Source organism: Leucopleurus acutus (genome assembly GCF_964270905.1).
Source record: "Leucopleurus acutus genome assembly, chromosome: 7".
In the NCBI taxonomy this organism is placed as follows: domain Eukaryota; kingdom Metazoa; phylum Chordata; class Mammalia; order Artiodactyla; family Delphinidae; genus Leucopleurus; species Leucopleurus acutus.
The window spans coordinates 102,225,555-102,249,213 of record NC_139150.1 but is presented as its reverse complement, the minus strand read 5'-3'; the positions used below and the strand labels follow the sequence as shown (position 1 = coordinate 102,249,213).

General features: G+C 38.6%; 1 protein-coding gene across 1 annotated transcript in view; it reads right to left on the bottom strand.

The window, feature by feature from the left end:
- Positions 1-15,268: 15,268 nt before the first annotated feature.
- The window catches only part of ADAM7 (ADAM metallopeptidase domain 7), a gene marked incomplete at both ends in the record, with an annotated part of 43,490 nt that continues 35,099 nt past the window's right edge, over positions 15,269-23,659 (bottom strand). Inside the window, 8 exon segments of the mRNA XM_082843711.1 lie at positions 15,269-15,382; positions 16,000-16,037; positions 16,040-16,064; positions 19,168-19,267; positions 19,856-19,875; positions 19,877-19,962; positions 20,488-20,566; positions 21,689-21,769. Of these exon segments, the coding sequence (XP_082699837.1) occupies positions 15,269-15,382; positions 16,000-16,037; positions 16,040-16,064; positions 19,168-19,267; positions 19,856-19,875; positions 19,877-19,962; positions 20,488-20,566; positions 21,689-21,769 (543 nt within the window).

Here is a 23,659-nt window from a genome sequence, read left to right as displayed (position 1 = left end):
CGGCGCCCCGTGCATCGGCAGGCGGACTCTCAACCACTACGCCACCAGGGAAGCCCCGTCTTTCCCTTTTTTTAAAATTCATTTGTATTGGAGTATAGTTGCTTTACAATATTTTGTTAGTTTGTGCTGTACAGCAAAGTGAGTCAGTTATCCATGTACATATATATATATATATATCCACTCTTTTTTAGATTTCTCACTCTTCTTTCTGAGCGTTCTCTCAGTTGAAGATCCAAGTGAACCCAGGCAGGAGTATGACATTACATTGGCCTTGTGTCTGATAATTCAGTTCTGAAGGTGGGATGTTGAGTGGCACAGGGTCTAGCTGGTGAGATTTTCAGCATAGAAACCTGTTAAAACACCAAAGCATTGCTAATGAGATGGGATGAATTGATTTCTATTCTGAATTGCTTGGCAGTGCCTCAGTACTGAGGCATCAGATGTGCTCAGTGTGCTACATGGAAGACCATTTCTTTTTTTTTTTAATTTTATTTTATTGATTTTTATATAGCAGGTTCTTATTAGTTATCCATTTTATACATATTGGTGGATACATGTCAATCCCAATCTCCCAATTCATCCCACCACCACCACCCCCACCACTTTCCCCCCTTTGTATCCATACGTTTGTTCTGTACATCTGTGTCTCAATTTCTGCCCTGCAAACTGGTTCATCTGTACCATTTTTTTAGGTTCCATATATATGCGTTAATATACGACATTTGTTTTTCTCCTTCTGACTTACTTCACTCTGTGTGATAGTCCCTAGATCCATCCACGTCTCTACAAATGACCCAATTTCGTTCCTTTTTATGGCTGAGTAATATTCCATTGTATATATGTACCACAACTTCTTTATGCATTCATCTGTCGATGGGCACTTAGGTTGCTTCCCTGTCCTGGCTATTGTAAATAGTGCTGCAATGAACATTGGGGTACATGACTCTTTTTGAGTTATGGTTTTCTCAGGGTATATGCCCAATAGTGGGATTGCTGGGCCATATGATAGTTCTATTTTTAGCTTTTTAAGGAACCTCCATACTGTTCTCCATAGTGGCTGCATCAATTTACATTCCCACCAACAGTGCAAGAGGGTACCCTTTTCTCCACACCCTCTCCAGCATTTGTTGTTTGTAGATTTTCTGATGATGCCCATTCTTAACTGTTGTGAGGTGATACCTCATTGCAGTTTTGATTTGCATTTCTCTAATAATTAGTGATGTTGAGCAGCTTTTCATGTGCTTCTTGGCCATCTGTATGTCTTCTTTGGAGAAATGTCTGTTTAGGTATTCTGCCCATTTTTGGATTGGGTTGTTTGTATTTTTAATATTGAACTGCATGAGCTGTTTATATATTTTGGAGATTAATCCTTTGTCCGTTGATTAATTTGCAAACATTTTCTCACAGTCTAAGGGTTGTCTTTTCATCTTGTTTGTAGTTTCCTTTGCTGTGTAAAAGCTGTTAAGTTTCATTAGGTCCCATTTGTTTAGTTTTGTTTTTATTTCCATTACTGTAGGAGGTGGATCAAAAAAAATCTTGCTGTGATTTATGTCAAAGAGTGCGCTTCCTATGTTTTCCTCTAAGAGTTTTATAGTGTTCCATCTTACATTTAGGTCTCTAATCCATTTTGAATTTATTTTTGTGTATGGTGTTAGGGAGTGTCCTAATTTCATTCTTTTACATGTAGCTGTCCAGTTTCCCAGCACCATTTATTGAAGAGACTGTCTTTTCTCCATTGTATGTCCTTGCCTCCTTTGTCATAGATTAGTTGACCATAGGTACGTGGGCTTATCTATGGGCTTTCTATCCTGTTCCATTGATCTATATTTCTGTTTTTGTGCCAGTACCATATTGTCTTGATTACTGTAGCTTTATAGTATAGTCTGAAGTCAGGGAGTATGATTCCTTCAGCTCTGTTTTTCTCCCTCAAGACAGCTTTGACTATTCGGGATCTTTTGTGTCTCCATACAAATTTTAAGACTTTTTGTTCTAGTTCTCTAAAAAATGCCATTGGTAATTTGATAGGGATTGCATTGAATCTGTAGATTGCTTTGGGTAGTATAGTCATTTTCACAACATTGATTCTTCCAATCCAAGAACATGGTATATCTCTCCATCTGTTTGTATCATCTTTAGTTTCTTTCACCAGTGTCTTATAGTTTTCTGCATACAGGTCTTTTGTCTCCCTAGGTAGGTTTATTCCTAGGTATTTTATTCTTTTTGTTGCAGTGGTAAATGGGACTGTTTCCTTAATTTCTCTTTAAGATTTTTCATAACTAGTGTATAGGAAAGCAAGAGATTTCTGTGCATTAATTTTGTATCCTGCAACTTTACCAAATTCATTGATTAGTTCTAGTAGTTTTCTGGTGGCATCTTTAGGATTCTCTATGTATAGTATCATATCATCTGCAAACAGTGACAGCTTTACTTCTTCTTTTCTTATTTGGATTCCTTTTATTTCTTTTTCTTCTCTGATTGCCATGGCTAGGACTTCCAAAACCATGTTGAGTAGTAGTGTGAGAGTGGACATCCTTGTCTTGTTCCTGATCTTAGAGGAAATGCTTTCATTTTTTCACTATTGAGAATGATGTTTGCTGTGGGTTTGTTGTATATGGCCTTTATTATGTTGAGGTAGGTTCCCTCTATGCCCACTTTCTGGAGAGTTTTTTTTTATCATAAATGGGTGTTGAATTTTGTCTAAAGCTTTTTCTGCACCTATTGAGATGATCATATGGCTTTTAACCTTCAATTTGTTAATATGGTGTATCACATTGATTGATTTCCATATATTGAAAAATCCTTGAATCTCTGGGATAAATCCCACTTGATCATGGAGTATGATCCTTTTAATGTGTTGTTGGATTCTGTTTGCTTGTATTTTGTTGAGGCTTTTTGCATCTATATTCATCAGTGATATTGGTCTGTAATTTTCTTTTTTTGTAGTATCTTTGTCTGGTTTTGGTATCAGGGTGATGGTGGCCACATAGAATGAGTTTGAGAGTTTTCCTTCCTCTGCAATTTTTTGGAAGCATTTGAGAAGGATGGGTGTTAGCTCTTCTCTAAATGTTTGATAGAATTCACCTGTGAAGCCATCTGGTCCTGGACTTTTGTTTGTTGGAAGATTTTAAATCACAGTTTCAATTTCGTTGCTTGTGATTGGTCTGTTCATATTTTCTGTTTCTTCCTGGTTCATTCTTAGAAGGTTATAGCTTTCTAAGAATTTGTCCATTTCTTCCAGGTTGTCCATTTTATTGGCATAGAGTTGCTTGTAGTAGTCTCTTAGGATGCTTTGTATTTCTGCAGTGTCTGTTGTAACTTCTTTTTCATTTCTAATTTTATTGATTTGAGTCCTCTGCCTCTTTTGCTTGATGAGTCTGGCTAATGGTTTATCAATTTTATCTTCTCAAAGAACCAGCTTTTAGTTTTATTGATCCTTGCTGTTGTTTTCTTTGTTTCTATTTCATTTATTTCTGCTCTGATCTGTATGATTTCTTTCCTTCTGCTAGCTTTGGGTTTTCTTTGTTCTTCTTTCTCTAGTTCCTTTAGGTGTAAGGTTAGATTATTTGCTTGAGATTTTTCTTGTTTCTTGAGGTAGGCTTGTATTGCTATAAACTTCCCTCTTAGAACTGCTTTTGCTGCATCCCATAGGTTTTGGATTGTCGTGTTTTCACTGTCATTTGTCTCTAGGTATTATTTGATTTCCTCTTTGATTTCTTCAGTGATCTCTTGGTTATTTAGTAACGTATTGTTTAGCCTCCATGTGTTTGTGTCTTTTACGTTTTTTTCCTTGTAATTCATTTCTAATCTCATAGTGATGTGGTCAGAAAAGATGCTTGATATGATTTCAGTTTTCTTAAATTTACTGAGGCTTGATTTGTGTCCCAAGATGTGATCTGTCTTGGAGAATGTTTCGTGCACACTTGAGAAGAAAGTGTAATCTGCTGTTTTTGGATGGAATGTCCTATAAATATCAATTAAATCTATCTGGTCTGTTGTGTCATTTAAAGTTTCTGTTTCCTTATTTATTTTCATTTTGGATGATCTGTCCAGTGGTGTAAGTGAGGTGTTAAAGTCCCCCACTATTATTGTGTTACTGTCAATTTCCTCTTTTATAGCTGTTAGCAGTTGCCTTATGTACTGAGGTGCTCCTATGTTGGGTGCATATATATTTATAGTTGCTATATCTTCTTCTTGGATTGATCCATTGATCATTATGTAGTGTCCTTCCTTGTCTCTTCTAACATTCTTTGTTTTAAAGTCTATTTTATCTGATATGAGTACTGCTACTCCAGCTTTCTTTTGATTTCCATTTGCATGGAATATCTTTTTCCATCCCCTCACTTTCAGTCTGAATGTGTCCCTAGGTCTGAAGTGGGTCTCTTTTAGACAGCATATATATGAGTCTTGTTTTTGTATCCATTCAGTGAGCCTGTGTCTTTTAGTTGGAGCATTTAATCCTTTCACCTTTAAGGTAGTTATCGATATGTATGTTTCTATGACCATTTTCTTAATTGTGTTGGGTTTGTTTTTGTAGATCCTTTTCTTCTCTTGTGTTTCCCACTTAGAGAAGTTCCTTTAGCATTTGTTGTAGAGCTGGTTTGGTGGTGCTGAATTCTCTTAGCTTTTGCTTGTCTGTAAAGCTTTTGATTTCTCCATGGAATCTGAATGAGATCCTTGCTGGGTGAAGTAATCTTGGTTGTACGTTCTTCCCTTTCATCACTTTAAGTATATCATGCCACTCCTTTCTGGCTTGTAGAGTTTCTGCTGAGAGATCAGCTGTTAACCTTATGGGAGTTCCCTTATATGTTATTTGTCATTTTTCCCTTGCTGCTTTCAATAATTTTTCTTTGTCTTTAATTCTTGCCATTTCGATTACTATGTGTCTTGGTGTGTTTCTCCTTGGGTTTATCCTGTATCGGACTCTCTGTGCTTCCTGGACTTGTGTGGCTATTTCCTTTACCACGTTAGGGAATTTTTCGACTATAATCTCTTCAGATATTTTCTCTGGTCTTTCTCTTTCTCTTCTCCTTCTGGGACCCCTATAATGCAAATTTTGTTGCATTTAATGTTGTCCCAGAGGCCTCTTAGGCTGTCTTCATTTCTTTTCATTCTTTTTCTTTATTCTGTTCCATAGCAGTGAACTCCACCACTCTGTCTTCCAGGTCACTTATCCGTTCTTCTGCCTCAGTTTTTCTGCTATTGATTCCTTCTAGTGTATTTTTCATTTGTTACTGTATTGTTCCTCTCTGTTTGTTTGTTCTTTAATTCTTATAGGTCTTTGTTAAACATTTCTTGCACCTTCTTGATCTTTGCCTCCATTCCTTCTCTGAGGTCCTGGATCATCTTCACTCTCATTATTCTGAATTCTTTTTCTGGAAGGTTTCGTATCTCCACTTCATTTAGTTGTTTTTCTGGGGTTTTACCTTGTTCCTTCATCTGGTACATAGCCCTCTGCCTTTTCATCTTGTCTATCTTTCTGTGAATGTGGTTTTTGTTCCACAGGCTGCAGGATTGTAGTTCTTCTTGCTTCTGCTGTCTGCCATCCGGTGGATGAGGCTATCTAAGAGGCTTGTGCAAGTTTCCTGATGGGAGGGACTGGTGGTGGGTAGAGCTGTGTGTTGCTCTGTTGGGCAGAGCTCAGTAAAACTTTAATCCGTTTGCTGATGCGTGGGGCTGGGTTCCCTCCCTGTTGGTTGTTTGGCCTGAGGCGACCCAATACTGGAGCCTCCTCAGGCTCTTTGGTGGGGCTAATGGCAGACTCTGGGAGGGCTCATGCCAAGGAGTACTTCCCAGAACTTCTGCTGCCAGTGTCCTTGTCCCCGCGGTGAGCCACAGCTACCCCCCACCTCTGCAGGAGACCCTCCAACACTAGCAGGTAGGTCTGGTTCAATCTCCTATGGGGTCACTGCTCATTCCCCTGGGTCCCGATGTGCACACTACTTTGTGTGTGCCCTCCAAGAGTGGAGTCTCTGTTTCCCTCAGTCCTGTCAAAGTCCTGCAATCAAATCCCACTAGCCTTCAAAGTCTAATTCTCTCGGAATTCCTCCTCCAGTTGCTGGACCCCCAGGTTGGTAAGCCTGACATTGGGCTCAGAACCTTCACTCCAGTGGGTGGACTTCTGTGGAATTGTTCTCCAGTTTGTGAGTCACCCACCCAGTGGTTATGGGATTTGATTTTATTGTGATTGTGCCCCTCCTACCATCCCATTGTGGTTTCTCCTTTGTCTTTGGATGTGGGGTATCTTTTTTGGTGAGTTCCAGTGTCTTCCTGTCGATGATTGTTCAGCAGTTAGCTGTGATGCCGGTGCTCTCGCGAGAGGGAGTGAGCGCACGTCCTTCTTCTCCGCCATCTTGAACCAATCTCAGAAGATCATTTCTTTTCCTTTCCTGGGCAGCCTAAAGACTGCAGAAGATAATGATATCTAAATCTAAGTCCCTCTTCAGAGAGAGCATCACACACATTTCTGAGATCAAACTAATCTCCAGCTACTTTGCTGGGTGGACCTGAAGAAGCATGTTTCAGAGTCAGGACCTCAGATTTCTTCTTTTTTTAAAAAATGTCACCTTTCCCTGGTCATCATCATAAACTTTTATATCAAGAAGCTGATCCTGATAAAGTGAGGAATGGAAAAGTTTAAATATGGGATGAGAATGATTTTTAAATGCTGGAGGATTTGCCTAAAATCATTCATGTTTTTCTATCCAGCAAGTCCTTTTTTTGAGTCCTTTTGGAATGACGACAGACCTTTGAATATTTTCTTCCCTCTAATCATTACTTCAAAGAACCTGGAGAAGGTGTGAAAAATGAAATTGATATCTGTTGCTTTATGGCCAAAACCCAGGCCCACCTACTGCTCTTCGTTGGGCAACCCCTTTCTAGATCAAAGTCGCGCTCCCCAGGAATAAACTCTTAGGTCGTTCACCGGCGACCTGTTATGTTGTTGTTATATTGGTGCCTGACTGTTACCCACTCCAGCTTCAAAACTGGAATGGGTGACAGTTCAGATCATGCTTTTAGACTGAGGCCCATTTACAGCTGTATGTCTGGGGACCACTTATCGTTAGTTTCCTTGTCTATAAAATAATAGTTGTCACAGAACTTTGCAGTGGACATCCCAGGAGAAGTGTGTAAAGGTCTAGCAGGTGCCTGGAGTCCGAAAGGGTGCAGTACAGATACCCTCTCTTTCCTTACCTGTGAAAGGTGACCACTCATCTGGGGCATTTTTTATTATTATTAAAGCAAGGAAGAAGGCTTCATCAGAGGGTTCTGCCTCTTTATTGATGCCTGCCACCCCGTGACCCATCAGCTGCTAAGTGTCAATAATTCTGCTGGTTTTCCTTCCCTGAACACAGATGGTGGAGGCAGCATCAGACAGTTCCCCAGGCATACTAAACTGAACTAAAACATCACCCAGGGAGAGCCCCGTTCTGTTGAGAAAGCATCGTCCAGAACCTGAAGTAGTTGTAAAACACAGAAAAGATTCCAGGATCACAAGCACCCCCTAGGGAGTGGCCAGGAGAACGGCAAAAGGTATTAGAGCCTCAGCTGTATCCCCAGACACAGCTCTCTGTGGACAGCAGCATCTCAACTAGGGTAAATCGGCTAAATCGTGAGGTGACTCTGCTGCCTGGCTTCCCTTTTCTTTCCTTGCTGTGTTAACCCATGAATCATTGTCCCTGAGGCTGCAAAGGGTGGGAAGTTTGGAGGATGGAAAATGAGAATGGGAGTGAGATATATTAATTTCCTTTCCAGGAGTCTGAATTTGGGGGAGGTCTCTGCTTTTTCCCTATAATATAATCAAAAGTATATTTACACCAGCAGCGTGGGAGTGATTGAAAGCATACTCTTTGGAGTTAGACTTCCTGGGTTGATGTCCTGACTATGTAATTGAATCAGCTGTCTGTCTTTGGGTGGATTATTTGACTTTTGACCTTGATTTTCTCAAACTATAAAATGAGAATAATAATATTAGTTCACTCAGAATTGTTTTAATTTTAAAATGAAATTATACATATGGAGTGCTTAGAATAATGCTTAACAAAGAGTGTGCACTCAGTAAATGCCGTACTTGCTCTCCTTGTAGCAAATTGCTGGTATCCATGGCAAGAACACTAGGTTTTACATTCAGTTATCTAAGATTCTCTAAGACAGCTCTGGCATAATTTCTTCTGAGCTAGCACTCGGGTGACGCTGAAGACATCTTTTTCTAGGTCTTTCATTCCTGGAGACCTCTGAGGTTTAAAGTTATATGTATCTTCTTTCCTTAGCAATCAATATCCATTACGTATAGCTCACGGTTACCGCTTTTCCTGGAGAAAGATGTTAATGGATTCTGTCAAGGCCATGAGGCAGCCACTTCCTTACAGAACGGCTTTTGAGTTTCTTAAAAGCCTGACCTTCAGTTAGAAAGTGATCAGGAAGCTTCCAGTGAGCTCAGGAGTCTAATCAATATTTCTCAGTCTTTGGTGATGATCAGTTGTCATCAAGGGTCCACCAAAAAGTCATGTCACACAGGCTGTGGCTTTTCCGGACATTTTCTATCCATTAGGTGTCCCTGGAAAAGGGGGAGCTCTTCAAGTTTCCATGGCAGAAGTGGCTAATCTGCCGGCCTTCTAAAAAATAAGTACACAGATAATACAAAATTTAAAAACGAAAGCAAAACCTCACAGGAGTCTTCAGGAGACTGGGTTATTTGGGACTATTGACAGGTCAGCTTCAAGAAGACTGGATTGCAGAACTGAGAATAAATGGTATTTGTCTTTCCAATTTAAAATCTCCAATCATAGCTTTCAGGCTGCCAGCCCAGCTCCCCTTTTGTTCAGTGATAATGATCCCTATTTTTCTACCTCAACCCACGACCCTGGCAGACAGGAAGTTGTGTCTGGCTAAATTCACAGAGTTACCTCCTTAATAATCAAGAACAGGACTTTAACACATTTCTTAGTACGTTTATTTAAAGTCATGATTTTGACGGCCTGGTGGTGTCTGACAAAGGGATGAAATCGTCCAGCAAGCTGCCGGCTCACAGGAGATTTAGTTTCCTATGTCGCCACCTAGTGACCATTCTAAGAACTTCATTGACGGGTTGTCAGGTACAGACAGACCTGCCACATATATATATGCACGTTTATAAGGAGGTTATTACCTTTCTTTTTTTTTTTTTTTTTTTTTTTTCCCCACTACGCGGGCCTCTCACTGTTGTGGCCTCTCCCGTTGCGGAGCACAGGCTCCGGACGTGCAGGCTCAGCGGCCATGGCTCATGGGCCCAGCCGCTCCGCGGCATGTGGGATCCTCCCGGACCGGGGCACGAACCCGCGTCCCCTGCATCGGCAGGCGGACTCTCAACCACTGCGCCACCAGGGAAGCCCTATTACCTTTCTTTAGAATATATTTCCCAGTTTTAGCACATGTGTGTGCTAAAATGTGTGGATTTTTTTTTAATTTCACAATCTCGTGTCAGTACAGATGCTTTGAGAAAAAGGCAAATTGGGTATATGGAGCTGGTTGATATTTGAGAATACAGTCATCCCTTTGTAATCATGAGCTCTGCATGCAGGGATTCAACCAACTGAGGATGAAAAGATATTTTTTAAAAAATTCACAACGTTCCAAAAAGCAAAACTTGAACTTGTCACATCCCGGCCACTATTTACATAGCATTTACATTTTATTTACAACTATTTACAAAGCTACTATTTTCATTGTATTGGGTATTACAAGTAATCTAGAAATGACTTAAAGTATACTGGGAGGATATGCTTAGGTTATATGCAAATACTTTGCCGTTTTATGTAAGAGACTTGAGCTTGGGAGGAGTTTTGTTTGGGGGGTCCTGGAGCCAATCCTCCACAGATACCGAGGCAGGACTGTAATGGATGCTATTGGCAATGCTGGTTTCGTTTTGTTTTCGTTTGGGTCACCATCACTGCATTCCTGGCAGAAATGATGTAAAAATATACTTGAGATTCCTTGGCACTGTAGCATTTAGACAATATATTATAACAAATACGGATTCTGATTTATTTTTTTGGAGAATTTTTTTTTTTTTTTTTTTTTTTTTTTTTTTTTTTGCGGTACGCGGGCCTCTCACTGTTGTGGCCTCTCCTGTTGCGGAGCACAGGCTCCGGATGCGCAGGCTCAGCGGCCATGGCTCACGGGCCCAGCCACTCCGCGGCATGTGGGATCTTCCCGGACGGGGGCACGAACCCGTGTCCCCTACATCGGCAGGCGGACTCTCAACCACTGCGCCACCAGGGAAGCCCTGGAGAATTTTTTAAAGTGATTTTGTGTGAAGTTAAACTGCAGAATCTATCCCCCAACTGCCCTCCACCCCCTGCAATGTACAGCCACTCGCGTCTCTGCTCAGTTTGACTTCTTTTTATATTTTGCTGATTTCTGTGGGGTTCCCTGGTTCTGTATCACTCACAGGTCAGAGGTTTGGGCAGCAGTTTTGCTCAAATTCTGGGAGCCGATATACCTTTGGCCCTCTGCCCTTGATCTGTGCCTGGGCTGGGGAGCATCGTCAAAGTTCAGCTGGGTTTCACTCATGCCTTGGATTTTCCTCTGTGGTGCTCTCTCAGGTACTCACCCCCCAGGTGGGGGTGGGATGGTGTGGGGGGCTTGTCAAACCTGCCATGCTTCTCTCATGCCCATACCCGCCTCTTCCCATTTCAGGTCGGTCCACTCTCGCCCTCCCTATGACTAAACCTCAGCCTAACTAAGATGCATCTTTGTCCTATTTGTTTTCTGTCGGCGCTTTTGCTGATCAATCGTTTGACTTCCTGCTCACCAACCCAAACCAGCCCACTGAATGTCCTTAAAAAATGTAAATACAAAGTTATATAAAAGGTCTTGGAAGGAGCAGTGCATGTGATGGGCCCTGAAGCCCGAGCTTCATGAGCTTGCCGATAAATCTGCCTCTGTCCAGGGCAGAGGGCACATGACCTAGCTGTAAGCACAGCCCAGCATCCCAAGACACAACGTCCCAGACCCGTAGCAAGCTCCGTCTAAATTGAGGCAAGTACTAGCATCAGGAAGGGTTATTTATTCGTGGCAGGGCAGCAAGGCACTTACGGGGCTGAGGTGGGAGGCAGAGGTGCTCGGACAGTAGGTCTAGCAGGTACGTCCATTCCCACCAGGAGTTCTGTCAGTGCCTGTGGGTTCAAGGGAAAGGATTCAAACCCTGGGAGGTGACAAGAGCTAGAAATATCAAGGCTATGAAATCATAACTGGCTCCATAACCAGGGACAGAACTGGGCCTACAAGGGGCCCACTAGTAGGGGATGGCTGTGAAAATGCTTCCTAATCTGTAGACAATATTGGAAGAAGAAGATCCCTAAGAAATAGAGCAGAGAGAGGCAGCATTTGAAAGGACTATAGGTAAAGTCTCTAAGGCCCAGGTTGAGTAGTATGGGCAAGCATGGTGAATACCACCTGAAATTAAAAAGAGGCTCGATTGTCAGAAGGCCCCTGGGGTTATTTGAAAAACAGGGAAGCAGATTAGAAGACTAGAGTGATTATCTAGGCAGGAAGCAATGAAGCAGGAGGGAATTCCAGACATATTTATAATTGGAGAGAAGAAATTTGAAAAAAAAAAAATCACTAGAAATTGGTAGTTAGCTGAATGTGGAGCCCAAGACAGAGGACATGAGTGACGTCCTCGGAAAGGACACCATGAGGGGAGTTTTCTGAAAGAGATATGGGAACAATAAAAAAAAAAAAAATCAAGAAAATGGTTCTTTTAAAGGGGAACTATCACCAAAATGTATATTGTTCATCAACATGTATTGTTCAGGCAAATATGGATATGTGAACATCCCTTCATTTTGTCTTTTAAAAAAAAATTGTTTATAGTTGATTTACAGTGTTGTGTTAGTTTCAGGTGTACAGCAAAGTGAATCATTTATACATATACATATATCCATTCTTCTTTAGATTCTTTTCCCATATAGGTCATTACAGAGTATTGAGTAGAGTTCCCTGTGCTATGCAATAGGTCCTTATTAGTTATCTGTTTTATATATAGTAGTGTGTATATCTCAATCCCAGTCTCCCAATTTAACCCTCCCCCTGACCCCTGCTCCCCCCCCCGCCCCGCTTCCCCTGCCAACCATAAGTTTGTTTTCTACATCTGTGACTATTTGTTCTGTAAATAAGTTCATTTGTACCATTTCTTTTTTAGATTCCACATATAAGCAATATCATATGATATTTGTCTTGGACATGAGGATTATTTGTTTGCTTTAATGAGGCTAGTGTATATGATATGGAATTTCTCTTTTCTCAAAAATTTACATAAAATATTTCAATTAGTATATTTTGCATTAAGCATGCCTTTATCGGTATTGTTTATTTCTTTCTTTCTTTTTACATATAAAGATTTATTTTAATCAGGTAAGTATTCATCATCTCTTTTTTAAGTGTCCAACTTATCCTGTGGAGGATACGCAGGAGACAGGCACTTTTGTGGAGGTCAGAGCACGGAGGCAGACTCTGTATCTCCTACCAAGACCAGACTCATGTCACTCTGGAAAATGGGACAAATTAAATCTATAACACCTATCAATATATACTGTGAAACCTTATTTCATTACTACAGGCTGGTAAATGCCCTCGGTGCATGAACGCATTGCCCATCCAAGGTGCCAGTTTTGTTTCTTAAAGGAATAGCTTCGATTAGAAAAAACAGATGCTTTTTGAAAGCACACTAGGTACAAAGTGCTGAGTCACTGCTGTCCTTTGCTGATTTCACTCACTCTTCCCATCAACCAGTCAGCAGAGCCACAGAAATTCACCAAGAACCGTCAGCTTTCTTCTTTGATTTGCAGTCTTTATTTCATTGAATCAGAAAATTTGCAGTTAGCCCTTGAAAACTTTATTTCAGTAAGTGAAAAAATAATTGCAGATAGCTTTAGCAGTTAACAAAAAAGAAAATAGAGAACCCATGAGAACACTTTGAGGAGCCCCCATATAAGAAGGAGCTGAAATCATTCCCAGGACAATCCCGCGCATCACCGTCAACTGACAGGAAGGGAAGGAAACAGTGCAGAAATTGCACAGGAAGTGCTCAAACCCCTATACTGTAAGGATCTCAAAAGCCCTTCGTGGGAATTGTCTTTCTTCTCTGTTGGAGTCAATTTTCTGAAATTTTTGTAATGCTCTGACTTTTCTGTCAAGTTCTTAAGGAATTCTAAAAAATAAGGGATTTTGAATTAACTTCTAGTCATTTAGAATTAACAGGAGCATTTCATGTCCTCTTTGGCTGCCACCACAAGTGTAAGAAGGATTTTTGTAGTTAAAGTGACTATTCTTTTCCCTCTTTCACCTTTTAATTAACTAGTGGAATCTGATGTTTCCTGCACAGATTTCCTTGGCATCTCTGCAGGAGAGAAGTTCATTTAAGCCATAATTAATGGTAATTATGTCAGGTTCAAATTAAGATAAGTACTTTTATGTTCCCAAAGAAATAACCTGTTATAAGAGATGTTTTACTTCTTAGACTCAGCGTTGTAATTTACTGTCCTCTAAGTTTTGACTTTTTTTTTTTAAGTAATTAGATTAATGTTTGTAAGAAAATCCTAGAGCAAGAAGACTATTTTTTGTACTAAGGAGCATTTGAAAAATGGTAGATTTTTTTGGTAGCCTATGTCTATGCCATTCTACAGGTAAATATTACAGAAGATGTTGTTTCTCTTCACCGTCTTCTGTCTGGATAAAAAACATTTGAAAAACTACCAGAAATATGTGTAGCAAACATCTAGGGAAGGTTAAGACGATCTTGCATCCGGAATCCTCAGCCTAGCCTTGCACGGCCGTTTTGGATATCCAATTTCAAGCTCTAAATAAAAAGAGATGGTTAAAAGTAAATTGTTTTCTGCAGAATCTATAAGCATGTTATATTTCATTTATATCTACTAATTACAGTAACCTTTCTGGATTCTCTTGTACTTCATTTGTTCACATTTTCCCAGATCACCTTAGCCATGGCTAATTAAGCCGTCATTATAAAATAAAATCAACAAGCCTATCACAAAAGAAAGAAAATCATTTTATTTTTCAATACAAGAAGCCAGTTTGCTTGCACTAAGGAGCATCTCCTTCTACTCCCCAGTATGAGACAGATTCATCCTTGTGGAGTGGAGGGGCCATTAGAAAAGTCTTTTCTTCTCCATCCCAACAGGGAAAGTGTATTGGGCAGTAGTTCTAGTAAGAATGCTTTCTTGGGGAAAGCTTCACATTAACCCAGTACATTGTAGGGACTCAACAAAAGTCACTGAATGGATGAATGAAGGAATGAAAACAAAAACTCTGAATGCTTATTTTGTCTCCCTTTGGCAAAAATCACAATTTTTGGATAAATATTCTGACATCAGACCTAATAATTCAAAAGTGAAATCATCCCTCAGGCATAGTCAGTTATTGATTTGTAAGTGAAAACTTGGACAAAGTAATCATGAAAAAAACTGTTCCATTAGAAAGGATACCTTTTCTATGATTACCAGTATTGTTATGTCCTTTAAAATACCTCATGAGAACCCATGGGTATGTATACTCTAACCAAGAAAAGTTTGAGAAAGAAATTTTGTTTTTGTTGTTATTTCCAAAATGTGTTCAGACTCTGACACTGTTGAATTCTAGCTTGTTCCTTCAGTCAGGTTGAAAACTCTTGGACTAAAACATGCACTGCTGAATTATCAGTTAGAAATTTAAACATATCAGGGGAAACAATTTCAACCTTCCTTATCTTTTGATAAGAACAGAGGATCTCTCCAATCAATGAGTAGACAAAGAACACAAAAGGAGGCTAGCATTTGAAAAATCTGTGTCAGGAACCAAACCAGATTTCACACACAGGCACACATACACATGAGCACATATACACACAGACCACCTCTTTTTGATCCATGAAAAACCTAAGACTGTAAATCGCTAGGGAATGGAGGGGATGGGGGTGGGGTGAGGCAATGATAGTTCAGGATAAGTGAAGTTTTATCAAAAGCCATGTTTCCTTGTTATCCTGGTTGTAACTCTCTCCAACAATATATTTGGTAAGAAGATTGCCAAACATTTTTCAAGTACTAGAGCTTTCATTCAAAAAAAATCTCAGTTGAAATCCCAGTAAAACCAATTTATAAATAGGGACTGTGCTGGTGGAGCAGGGCATGGGGAGATATGCTCATTCCGTGCCACCCTGATTATACAGCGCGTTCTGAGACCCTTTTGTGTGACAGGCAGATTCTGTGGAGCCACAGACTGAACACTACCTTAATCACACCCTTCTGGCCATTGAACAATGCGTAATGAGAATTGCTGAGTTTACAAAGATGTAGTTGAGAGTCTCGATTTCGGCGTCCAGTTCTGAATAGGAAGTGTTCTGTGTGACCTTGAGGATACAGGTGTAGATAAAGGTACAGGGGCTCTTAGAGACCTGGTAATATCTCTTTTTTGGCTCCGTGTCTCTCGTGCATGTGTGGGCTGATTTAGCTAATTTGTTTCTTTCTCATCAATATTTATTCAGGGAAGACATCTCCTCAGTTAGCGGAAAGCCCTCTGCTGATCAAGGCCTCTCTGGAAGCTGTCATTGGGTTTGATCCCTGAGAACCAGGGCTGGGACCAGGGCGAGGTGAGCAAGGCATTTGTCCCAGGAGCAGCATTTAAGGGGTACCAACAAACTCTGTGATCACAATCAATAATACGTTAATGTGTTGTTTTTTAAAAAAACAATCAGAACTAATTCCCAAGAATTCATGATGAGCACAGTCAGTATTTTAAATAATGACGGTATCTGACTGTGTACTTACAAGAGTCTCTGTGCTCTTTATCACCCTAATCCCAGCCCTGCTGAGAAGTAGGACGTTCCTGTTTCTGCCTCAAGTCAGAGAGCCATGTTATACTGTTGGAAATTTTCAAGGGACCAATGAGTGGTTAAGTGGTACCAAGATTATTAGTGAAATGTACACAGACCAGCACAACCAACAGAAAAGAGCCAAGGGACCATACCAGCGTGATGCAGTGCGGACTCAAGAAACTGGTTGACGTCTCTCCGAGGACTCTGCAGTTCTTGGCTGACGAAAAGAGATACTCTTAACCTGCAGTTAGGGCTCAAACAACTATGACTGTTTTCCGAGCCTACAAAATACATTTGCTAGTCGTCTCTAGGATACAGTCCTAGTAAATGTACAGATATTGAAACACACAGAGACCATATTCTTGCCTAGGTTGTTCTCTTGCGATGGATGAGTCTAACAACTTATCTGTAAATCAAGCATACATATAAGAGTGGGAGTTTCTTTACGTGTTATGATATGAGTAGTTCAAGGTCAGTCTACTAACTTCCAAATCTTAGAGTCTCTAATTGTCTGCATGCCTGAAATTCCACAACCAGGCACATCCCTTTGGACCTTGGAGGTCTGTGAGGATTTCCAGAGCTTACTATTGTAATGCAGATGTGCCTTGCCGGAAGTTACCTTTTTTGAAGTGCTTTCTTTTAAACCTCCCCCCCCACGCCCGCCGTGGACATTAATACAACCAGGCAGCATGGTTCAGTGGAAACAGGATCTAGGAGAGGCACTGGGTACCAGACAGAAAAGCTAACCAAATATCATTAATGTGACTGGGAAAGGACACCAAACACAGATCTTTTCCAAACCACAATTTTGCTGAGAACTGGCCTTTGATGGGTAACTAATGTATCAGACAGGAGTCAGCTAAATCATTATTATTCATATAATTTTATGACAAATAATACAAAAAACCTAAACAAGAGATTCAAGGACCCAAACTGTCCTATACAATCTACATTTATAATATATTATGCTATATGGTTAATTAAATTCATTCATATATTTAACAAATATAAGCTCTTCTTCTAAGTTCCCCCATTTAACTAAAAATCCAAAAAGCCCTTAAGGATTTTGTATTCAATATAAATATGCCCCAGGCTCTATTTGAACCTCTGGTGACTATCATTGATCATACGCTCAGGCTAACTTCACCTGAATTCTTTCTCTGGGAGTGCAACTGTTTTGCACATTAATTTAAAGAAAATGTAATTAGCAAAGATACTGCGACAGTGCATGAGGCATAGTAGACACTTAACACATATTAAGTGCTAAATATATACCAGACACGGTGCTAAGTGCATTTACATTCAGTTTCTTATTTAAACCTGATATTAGCATCCTGTGTTTTCATATCAGAAAATCTCAGTGTAAGCTTAAAAAATGATTACACAATATTTTCCTTTCATTTGCGTGGACAATGTAGACTTGTTGATTTGGGTCACCACTGGCATAATAAAATGTATGATTGGATAAAAATGATCAACCATCATATTACCAGAGAAAGGGTAACTATACAGACATAAGTAAGAGAAGTTCAGTAAAAGCCTTTCTACTATAATGTCATATATGTGTTCCTGGGGGTAGGGTGGGAGCTTGTTCTGTAATATTGTACAGTAAAAAGCACAGGGCTTTTGGGACATGGAGAGTTGGGGTAAAGCATTCAAAATCTCTGGAGCCGTGGAGCAAAACCAAAAAAAAAAAAAAAAAAATCCTAATTTTAAAATACTAGCACCATTATATTTTCATTGGCATTTGCATCTAACAATGATCAGTTCATACTTCCTTCAAGACTTAGGTCCTAGTGGGCCGTTTCATCGGTATAATCTTATCGCAAATTCTTTCCTCACTGGTTAACTTTTTTAAAAGGAATGCTTTTGTAGCTTCCTAACCAGCACTCACATTTTTTTTTTTTTCCACTGAATCAAATGCTTTGGAAATCATAGCTGTTGTTAAAGGTGTTGAACAAGCCACTGCTTGCAGGGACTTTTACAGGATTGTCAGCGTTTTTATTAGGTTTTCATATATTGCTATGGGTGTCATTTTAATAAACTTTTCTTTTAATGTAAAAGATACACAAAGAAATGTACAAACAGAAAGTATGAGGTGGGTGAATTTTTAAAAATGAGCACCTATGGGTAACCGAACCCCACCCAGATCAAAACATAAAACTTTAACCGTTCCCTCTGAAAATCTTCCCTGTGGTACGACTACCCTGACTTCTAATACCATAGAGTAGTTTTGTCAGTTTGAATTTATATAAGTTGAATCATACAGTTTGCTTTTAGTTTCGGTGTGTTGTCTAAGAGTATGTGACAGTAAGATATCACATACAATAGTATGTTGTAAATGTCAGTAGTTTGTTCATTTTTCCTTCTCTGTAGCGTTATTGGACATTCGTATTATTTTCACTTTTTGCAAATAATGCTGTTGGAACATTATTGTTGATGTTTTCCGATATACACATGTACACATTTCTGTTCGGTGTGTTCATAATGACAGGAATTGCTGGATTACAGCGAATGTGTATGATCACGTTTAGGGTGTAGTATGAATTTTACCTATTGGTTGTACCATTTAAAGTTTCATTAGCTTTTATGAGAGTTTTTACTCTCTATATCCCCACTAATAGTTGGCATTGTTACCCTTATTCATTTTTAGTCATTTCTTGGGAAAATACAATACAGATAAAAAACACACACAAAACAGATTCATGGCTTAATGAACCATTTAAGGTAAATATCCTTGCAATCACTGCACTGATTAAGGAATAAAACTTTGCCATTTCAAGTTTCCTATCATTACTGTCACCCACTTCCTCCCCCCGAATTAGCCACTTTCCCAACTTAAAATAATGACCTCCTCCTTGCATGTGATTACACTTTTACCCCCAAATATTTATCTCTTAACACCATCGTTTAGTCTTGTACATTTTAAATTTTTTACGAGAAAAAGATGTTTTCCCAGTATTTTTCTGATACTGATCTCTAATAGAATTTTATTTTGAGAACATATTTTGTATGACCCCAATTCTTTTAAATTTATTAAGATTTGTTTCATATCCCAGAATATGGTTTATGCTTGTACATTTTTCCAGTCATGCACAAATTAGTATTTTATTTAACCATTCTGCTCTGAAATAGTGTCTTGGTATGTTTGAGTCCTGCCGTCCTCTCCTTCCCCACTTGTCAACGGAAGGTTATTGGTGTGGAATCAGGTTAGACCATTCTGCATTTCCCACCTCACTTAGCTTAGGGATAGTTCCACTTCAAACATACATACAACTACTTTTTAAATTGATTAACTAGTGCGAATGATATTTTCTTACATGTAGGGGGTGAATATCAGGTAAGATGGACTCAGTCCTTGTCTGCTGCTCATCACCAAAGTATCCTTTATTCTCCACTCCTAGGGTTTCTCTCGGTGGGCTGTCAAGAAAGGAATTGAATGTTGATACCAGCTAAAGTATGAGGTAAGCCAGTGGTTAATATTAAATCATCTCGGAGATTTTTTAAAGACTGACACTCATGTTACACTCTATAACAATTAAATCTGATGGAGGAATCAAATTTAGTATTTTTTTTAATCCCTCTTTAAGAAAAAAATTGGAGTATAGTTGCTTTACAGTGTTGTGTTAGTTTCTGCTGTGTAGCAAGGTGAATCAGCCACGTGTATGCATAGATCCCCTCTTCCTTGGATTTCCTTCCCATTTAGGTCACCACAGAGCATTGGGTAGAGTTCCCTGTGCTGTACAGTCTGTTCTCATTAGTTATCTATTTTATACATAGTAGTATATGTATGTCAATCCTAAATCCCTTTTGATTCCAGTGTGCAGCAAAGTTTGGGAGTCACTGGGATAAACATTTCAAGGAGAGCAAAGTGTGTAAAAGCTTGACTTATTACTAATCTACTTGGCCTTCAGTAAGAGGCTTATACTTTTCTCCCATCTCTATGGCCATAAAGCTTACATAGTCTCAGTCATGGTCCCCTTCAACACACAGAGAATACAGACATACCTTTGAACTTGCTTCAACTTAAATACATTTTTTGTAACGAATTAATACTATGACAGCCACAACACCAGTAATAACCAGGATGAGCCCAACCACCAGGATGGAGATATCTGTAACATTAAGACACATGAACTTCAGCCAGGACATCAACTTTAGGACGATGGAATATTAACACTTAACTGAGCTGTTACAATTCTGCTTATTCCTTCCTTAAAGGGCTTTAATTCTCCCTCCACCGGTTATTTTTTTTAATAAAGTAAAAGACCAAAACATTGCACAAATTATTATCTGTATTAACAATTAACACTCCACCCAAGATTCCATTGTGTTTAAGGGAATCACAGTCAGCAGGAAAAGTTGGATTGTCAGTTATTGACTATAGAAAAGGCCTTACTGTGTTACGGGTTCTTAGAAGAACTCATCCAAATTTAACTAGAAGGAGATACGTTCATTCTAAAAAGAAATTTTAGTAAATTCAAACTTGGGTTTTTAAATATCCAATGTACCAAGAAGACCATGCAAATCCATACAGAAATACAACATATGTGCAGTAGACTTAGAATATAAGCAAAAAGCATTCTCACTGGTGAGGCTTTTAATATAGGAAAGATATTATATTAATCTAGGATGCTCACTGGTAACATTTAAGGTTTCCTCCCATTCCGCAGATGCCTGTACTGCCTCACACTGGCACTCAAGTTCACCGTCATCCACCTGGAAGAGCCGTAAATCATAATTCATCAAAGGACTGAGGTAAGTTGTGTTTTGAAGCTCATTTAGCTTAGTGCCAGCTCTACATCAAACACACACACCCAAAAATACACACACCCACGCACTCATGAACTTTTTATTGATTAATTAACTAAACATACCAAAATCAACGTTGGGAAAAATAAGCAAACAAAATACAAGGAGCAGCTGTCTTTGAAGATGGCCTTGGAACAAGAGAATGATCCTGACAAATTCAAAACCAGATGAGCCAGGTAGTTTGACTTATTTTTCCAGAAGCCATAAATCTTATTAAATGAACAGCCCGGCTAGAGCTGGACATGTCATAGCCAAAGAGGAGACTCTAACTAGGCTTAGTAACAGTGAGATAATATTAATGTGGGAAAAGAGTGATGGCATAATGTTTAGTTCATCAAAGAGCATTGTGTAATGGTTAAGAACACACACTCTTTCTGTATTGAATTCTCAGCTTTTCCTTGCACATACCATCAGTGCGACTGGTTCGCCATCTCTAAAAGTGGGCATAGAAATAGTACATGTCTTTTAATGTTGTTATGAAGCTTTTAAAATTTAATATATATGTAAAATAATTGAAAGAGTACAACTCTATATACGTGTTGCTGATTAATTTGGCTTAGGAAAGATGTTACCCACACATGCAAACTGCTAGTGTTGAACAGTGTTAAATGAGTGAAAAAAATTGCTTTTATTTTTTTTCTCAAAAGCTTTAGGCTAATGTTGATATTGGTGTAATTTAACTGTAAGTGAAATTATGATAGATCCAATGTTAAACTTCAGGTTTAAACTTCATTCATATGTAAGCTCCTGGGTTTCTAGATTACCAGTCCAATGATAAGACATATACTTGCAACACGGGCATTATCTATGTATAATACTTGGTTTGGCTTTTGGATCAATATTATTGACGATACATGAAAAAAATGGATCCCAAATGCATATTTTATTTAAAAATCACTATACATACATACATACATACATACATACACGCTCATGTGCACACCTGCACTTATACATGGGCTCAGGAATGAAGTCTTGTGTAAATAAGTGACTGGTAAGACACTAATTTTAAAAGGAGTCAAACCTTACAGAATTTTCATTGCACTGAGAGGAGCAGTTGGTTGAATTGTAGGCCTGTGCAGTAGTCACACATTCACCATTGCTGCACACCTAGAAATGAAGTCACCAAGATGAATTAGAATTACTTGCTCTTAGAATTTGCATCATTTGTTCTGTTGTGAAAAACCACGTGTAGAATCTTCTGTGGAAGAAGAAATCCTCTATAAATATTCAATGGTTATTTGAAATGTGTACTGCACATTCAAATACTGTTGTATACAAACATTAATTATTATAATGTCTATGCCCTTATTAATTCTTCAAATGTTAATCTATCAAAGATTCCACCATTGTAACTGCAGCAATTTCTTCTATTACTTCTATGAGGTTTTTTTCTGATTTGATAAGGATCTATGGTCGTTTATTTCACAGTTGCTGGTTGGGCATTTTGTCAAAATCAATTAATCTTCTTATTTATACTTATTACTTTCGTTTTAAATTATGCTCATTTTGGGGGGTAGGTTTTATGACCAAATTACTGTTGTTGTGTTGCTTGTGGTTATTGCCTGGCTTATCTTAGCTCATTTATTTGTCAACTGTTATTTTTAGGTTTACCTGTTTCTTTAGAAAAAAGCTTACATCTGGAAATGTTTTTCCAACTCTGTTGAGGTATAATTAACAATTAAAAATTGTATATATTTAAAGTGTATATCGTGATGACTTTAGGTACTCTTATACATTGTGAGATGACCACAAACAACCTAATTAACCCACCCATCACCTCAAATAGTTACTTTTTTTGTGATAACACATAAGATCTACTTCTCAGAAAATTTCAGGTACACATTACGGTATTATTAACTATAGTCACCATGCTTTACATTAGATCTCCAGAAGTTATTCATTTTATAACAGAGAGTTTGTATCCTTTAACCAATGTCTCTCTGTTTTCCCTACCCCTCATCCTCAGCAACCATCATTCTCCTTCCTGCTTCTTTGACTTTAATTTTTTTAGATTCCACATATAAGTGGGATCATACAGTATTTGTCTTTCTGTGTCTGGCGTATTTTGCTTAGCATAAGTGAAATATCCAAGTTCATCCATGTTGTTAAAAAGGATTTCTATTTTTTAAGGCTAAATAATATTCATATATATATAAAGTCACATATATGTGTATATATATATTTAGGTATATAATCACATTTTCATTATCCATTCACCTGTCCAAGGACATTTAAATTGTTTCCATTGGCTATTGTGAATAATGTTGCAGTGAATACGAAAGTGCAGATATCACTTCAATTTAAATTCATTTTCCAATTGGCTGGAGTACTTGACTATTCTTCTCTTCAGAAAATAAATGCTGTCTAATTTTACTGTATATTGTCTTAATCATAAGGTTGTGCGGGTGTCGTTCTATTACTTTACACTCTGAATAATAGCTTGGTTATATATATGGTTTTAGGGTCACCATATATCTGTTTCCCAAAACTGTGGATTTTGCTGCATTATCTTCCGGCATTTTTTGTTGGAGATAAATATAATGGTAACTTGATAATTTTTCCTATTGAAAAATAATACTTGCCTTCTTTTGTGCTCATAGAACATTTTCTTTATTGTTGACTTCATGGTATGAAGATAAGTCTAAACGCTCATTTATTTTTATGATTCTTTCCCGGTACTGAGTTTTTACTTTATGCATTCCTAAGCTCAGGGACATTGTTGAGTATTATTTCCTTAATTACATTTTTTTACCTCTATTCTGTTTCCTTTATCTAGAATTCCTATTAACACTGTATCAGGTTTCTTAGCACTGTTTCTCTTGCTTTTATTCATTTTCTTTTATTTTAAAAAATTTCCTTATCTTATTTTTCTGTGTTAAGAAGTTTAGCTTCCAATTTCCCTTTTTTTTTTTTCCTGGAGTTTCTATTCCATGGCTTACTGCATAAATTGCATATAAACAGGCAATCACGATTCATTTTGCACTTTGAAGGCAGTGC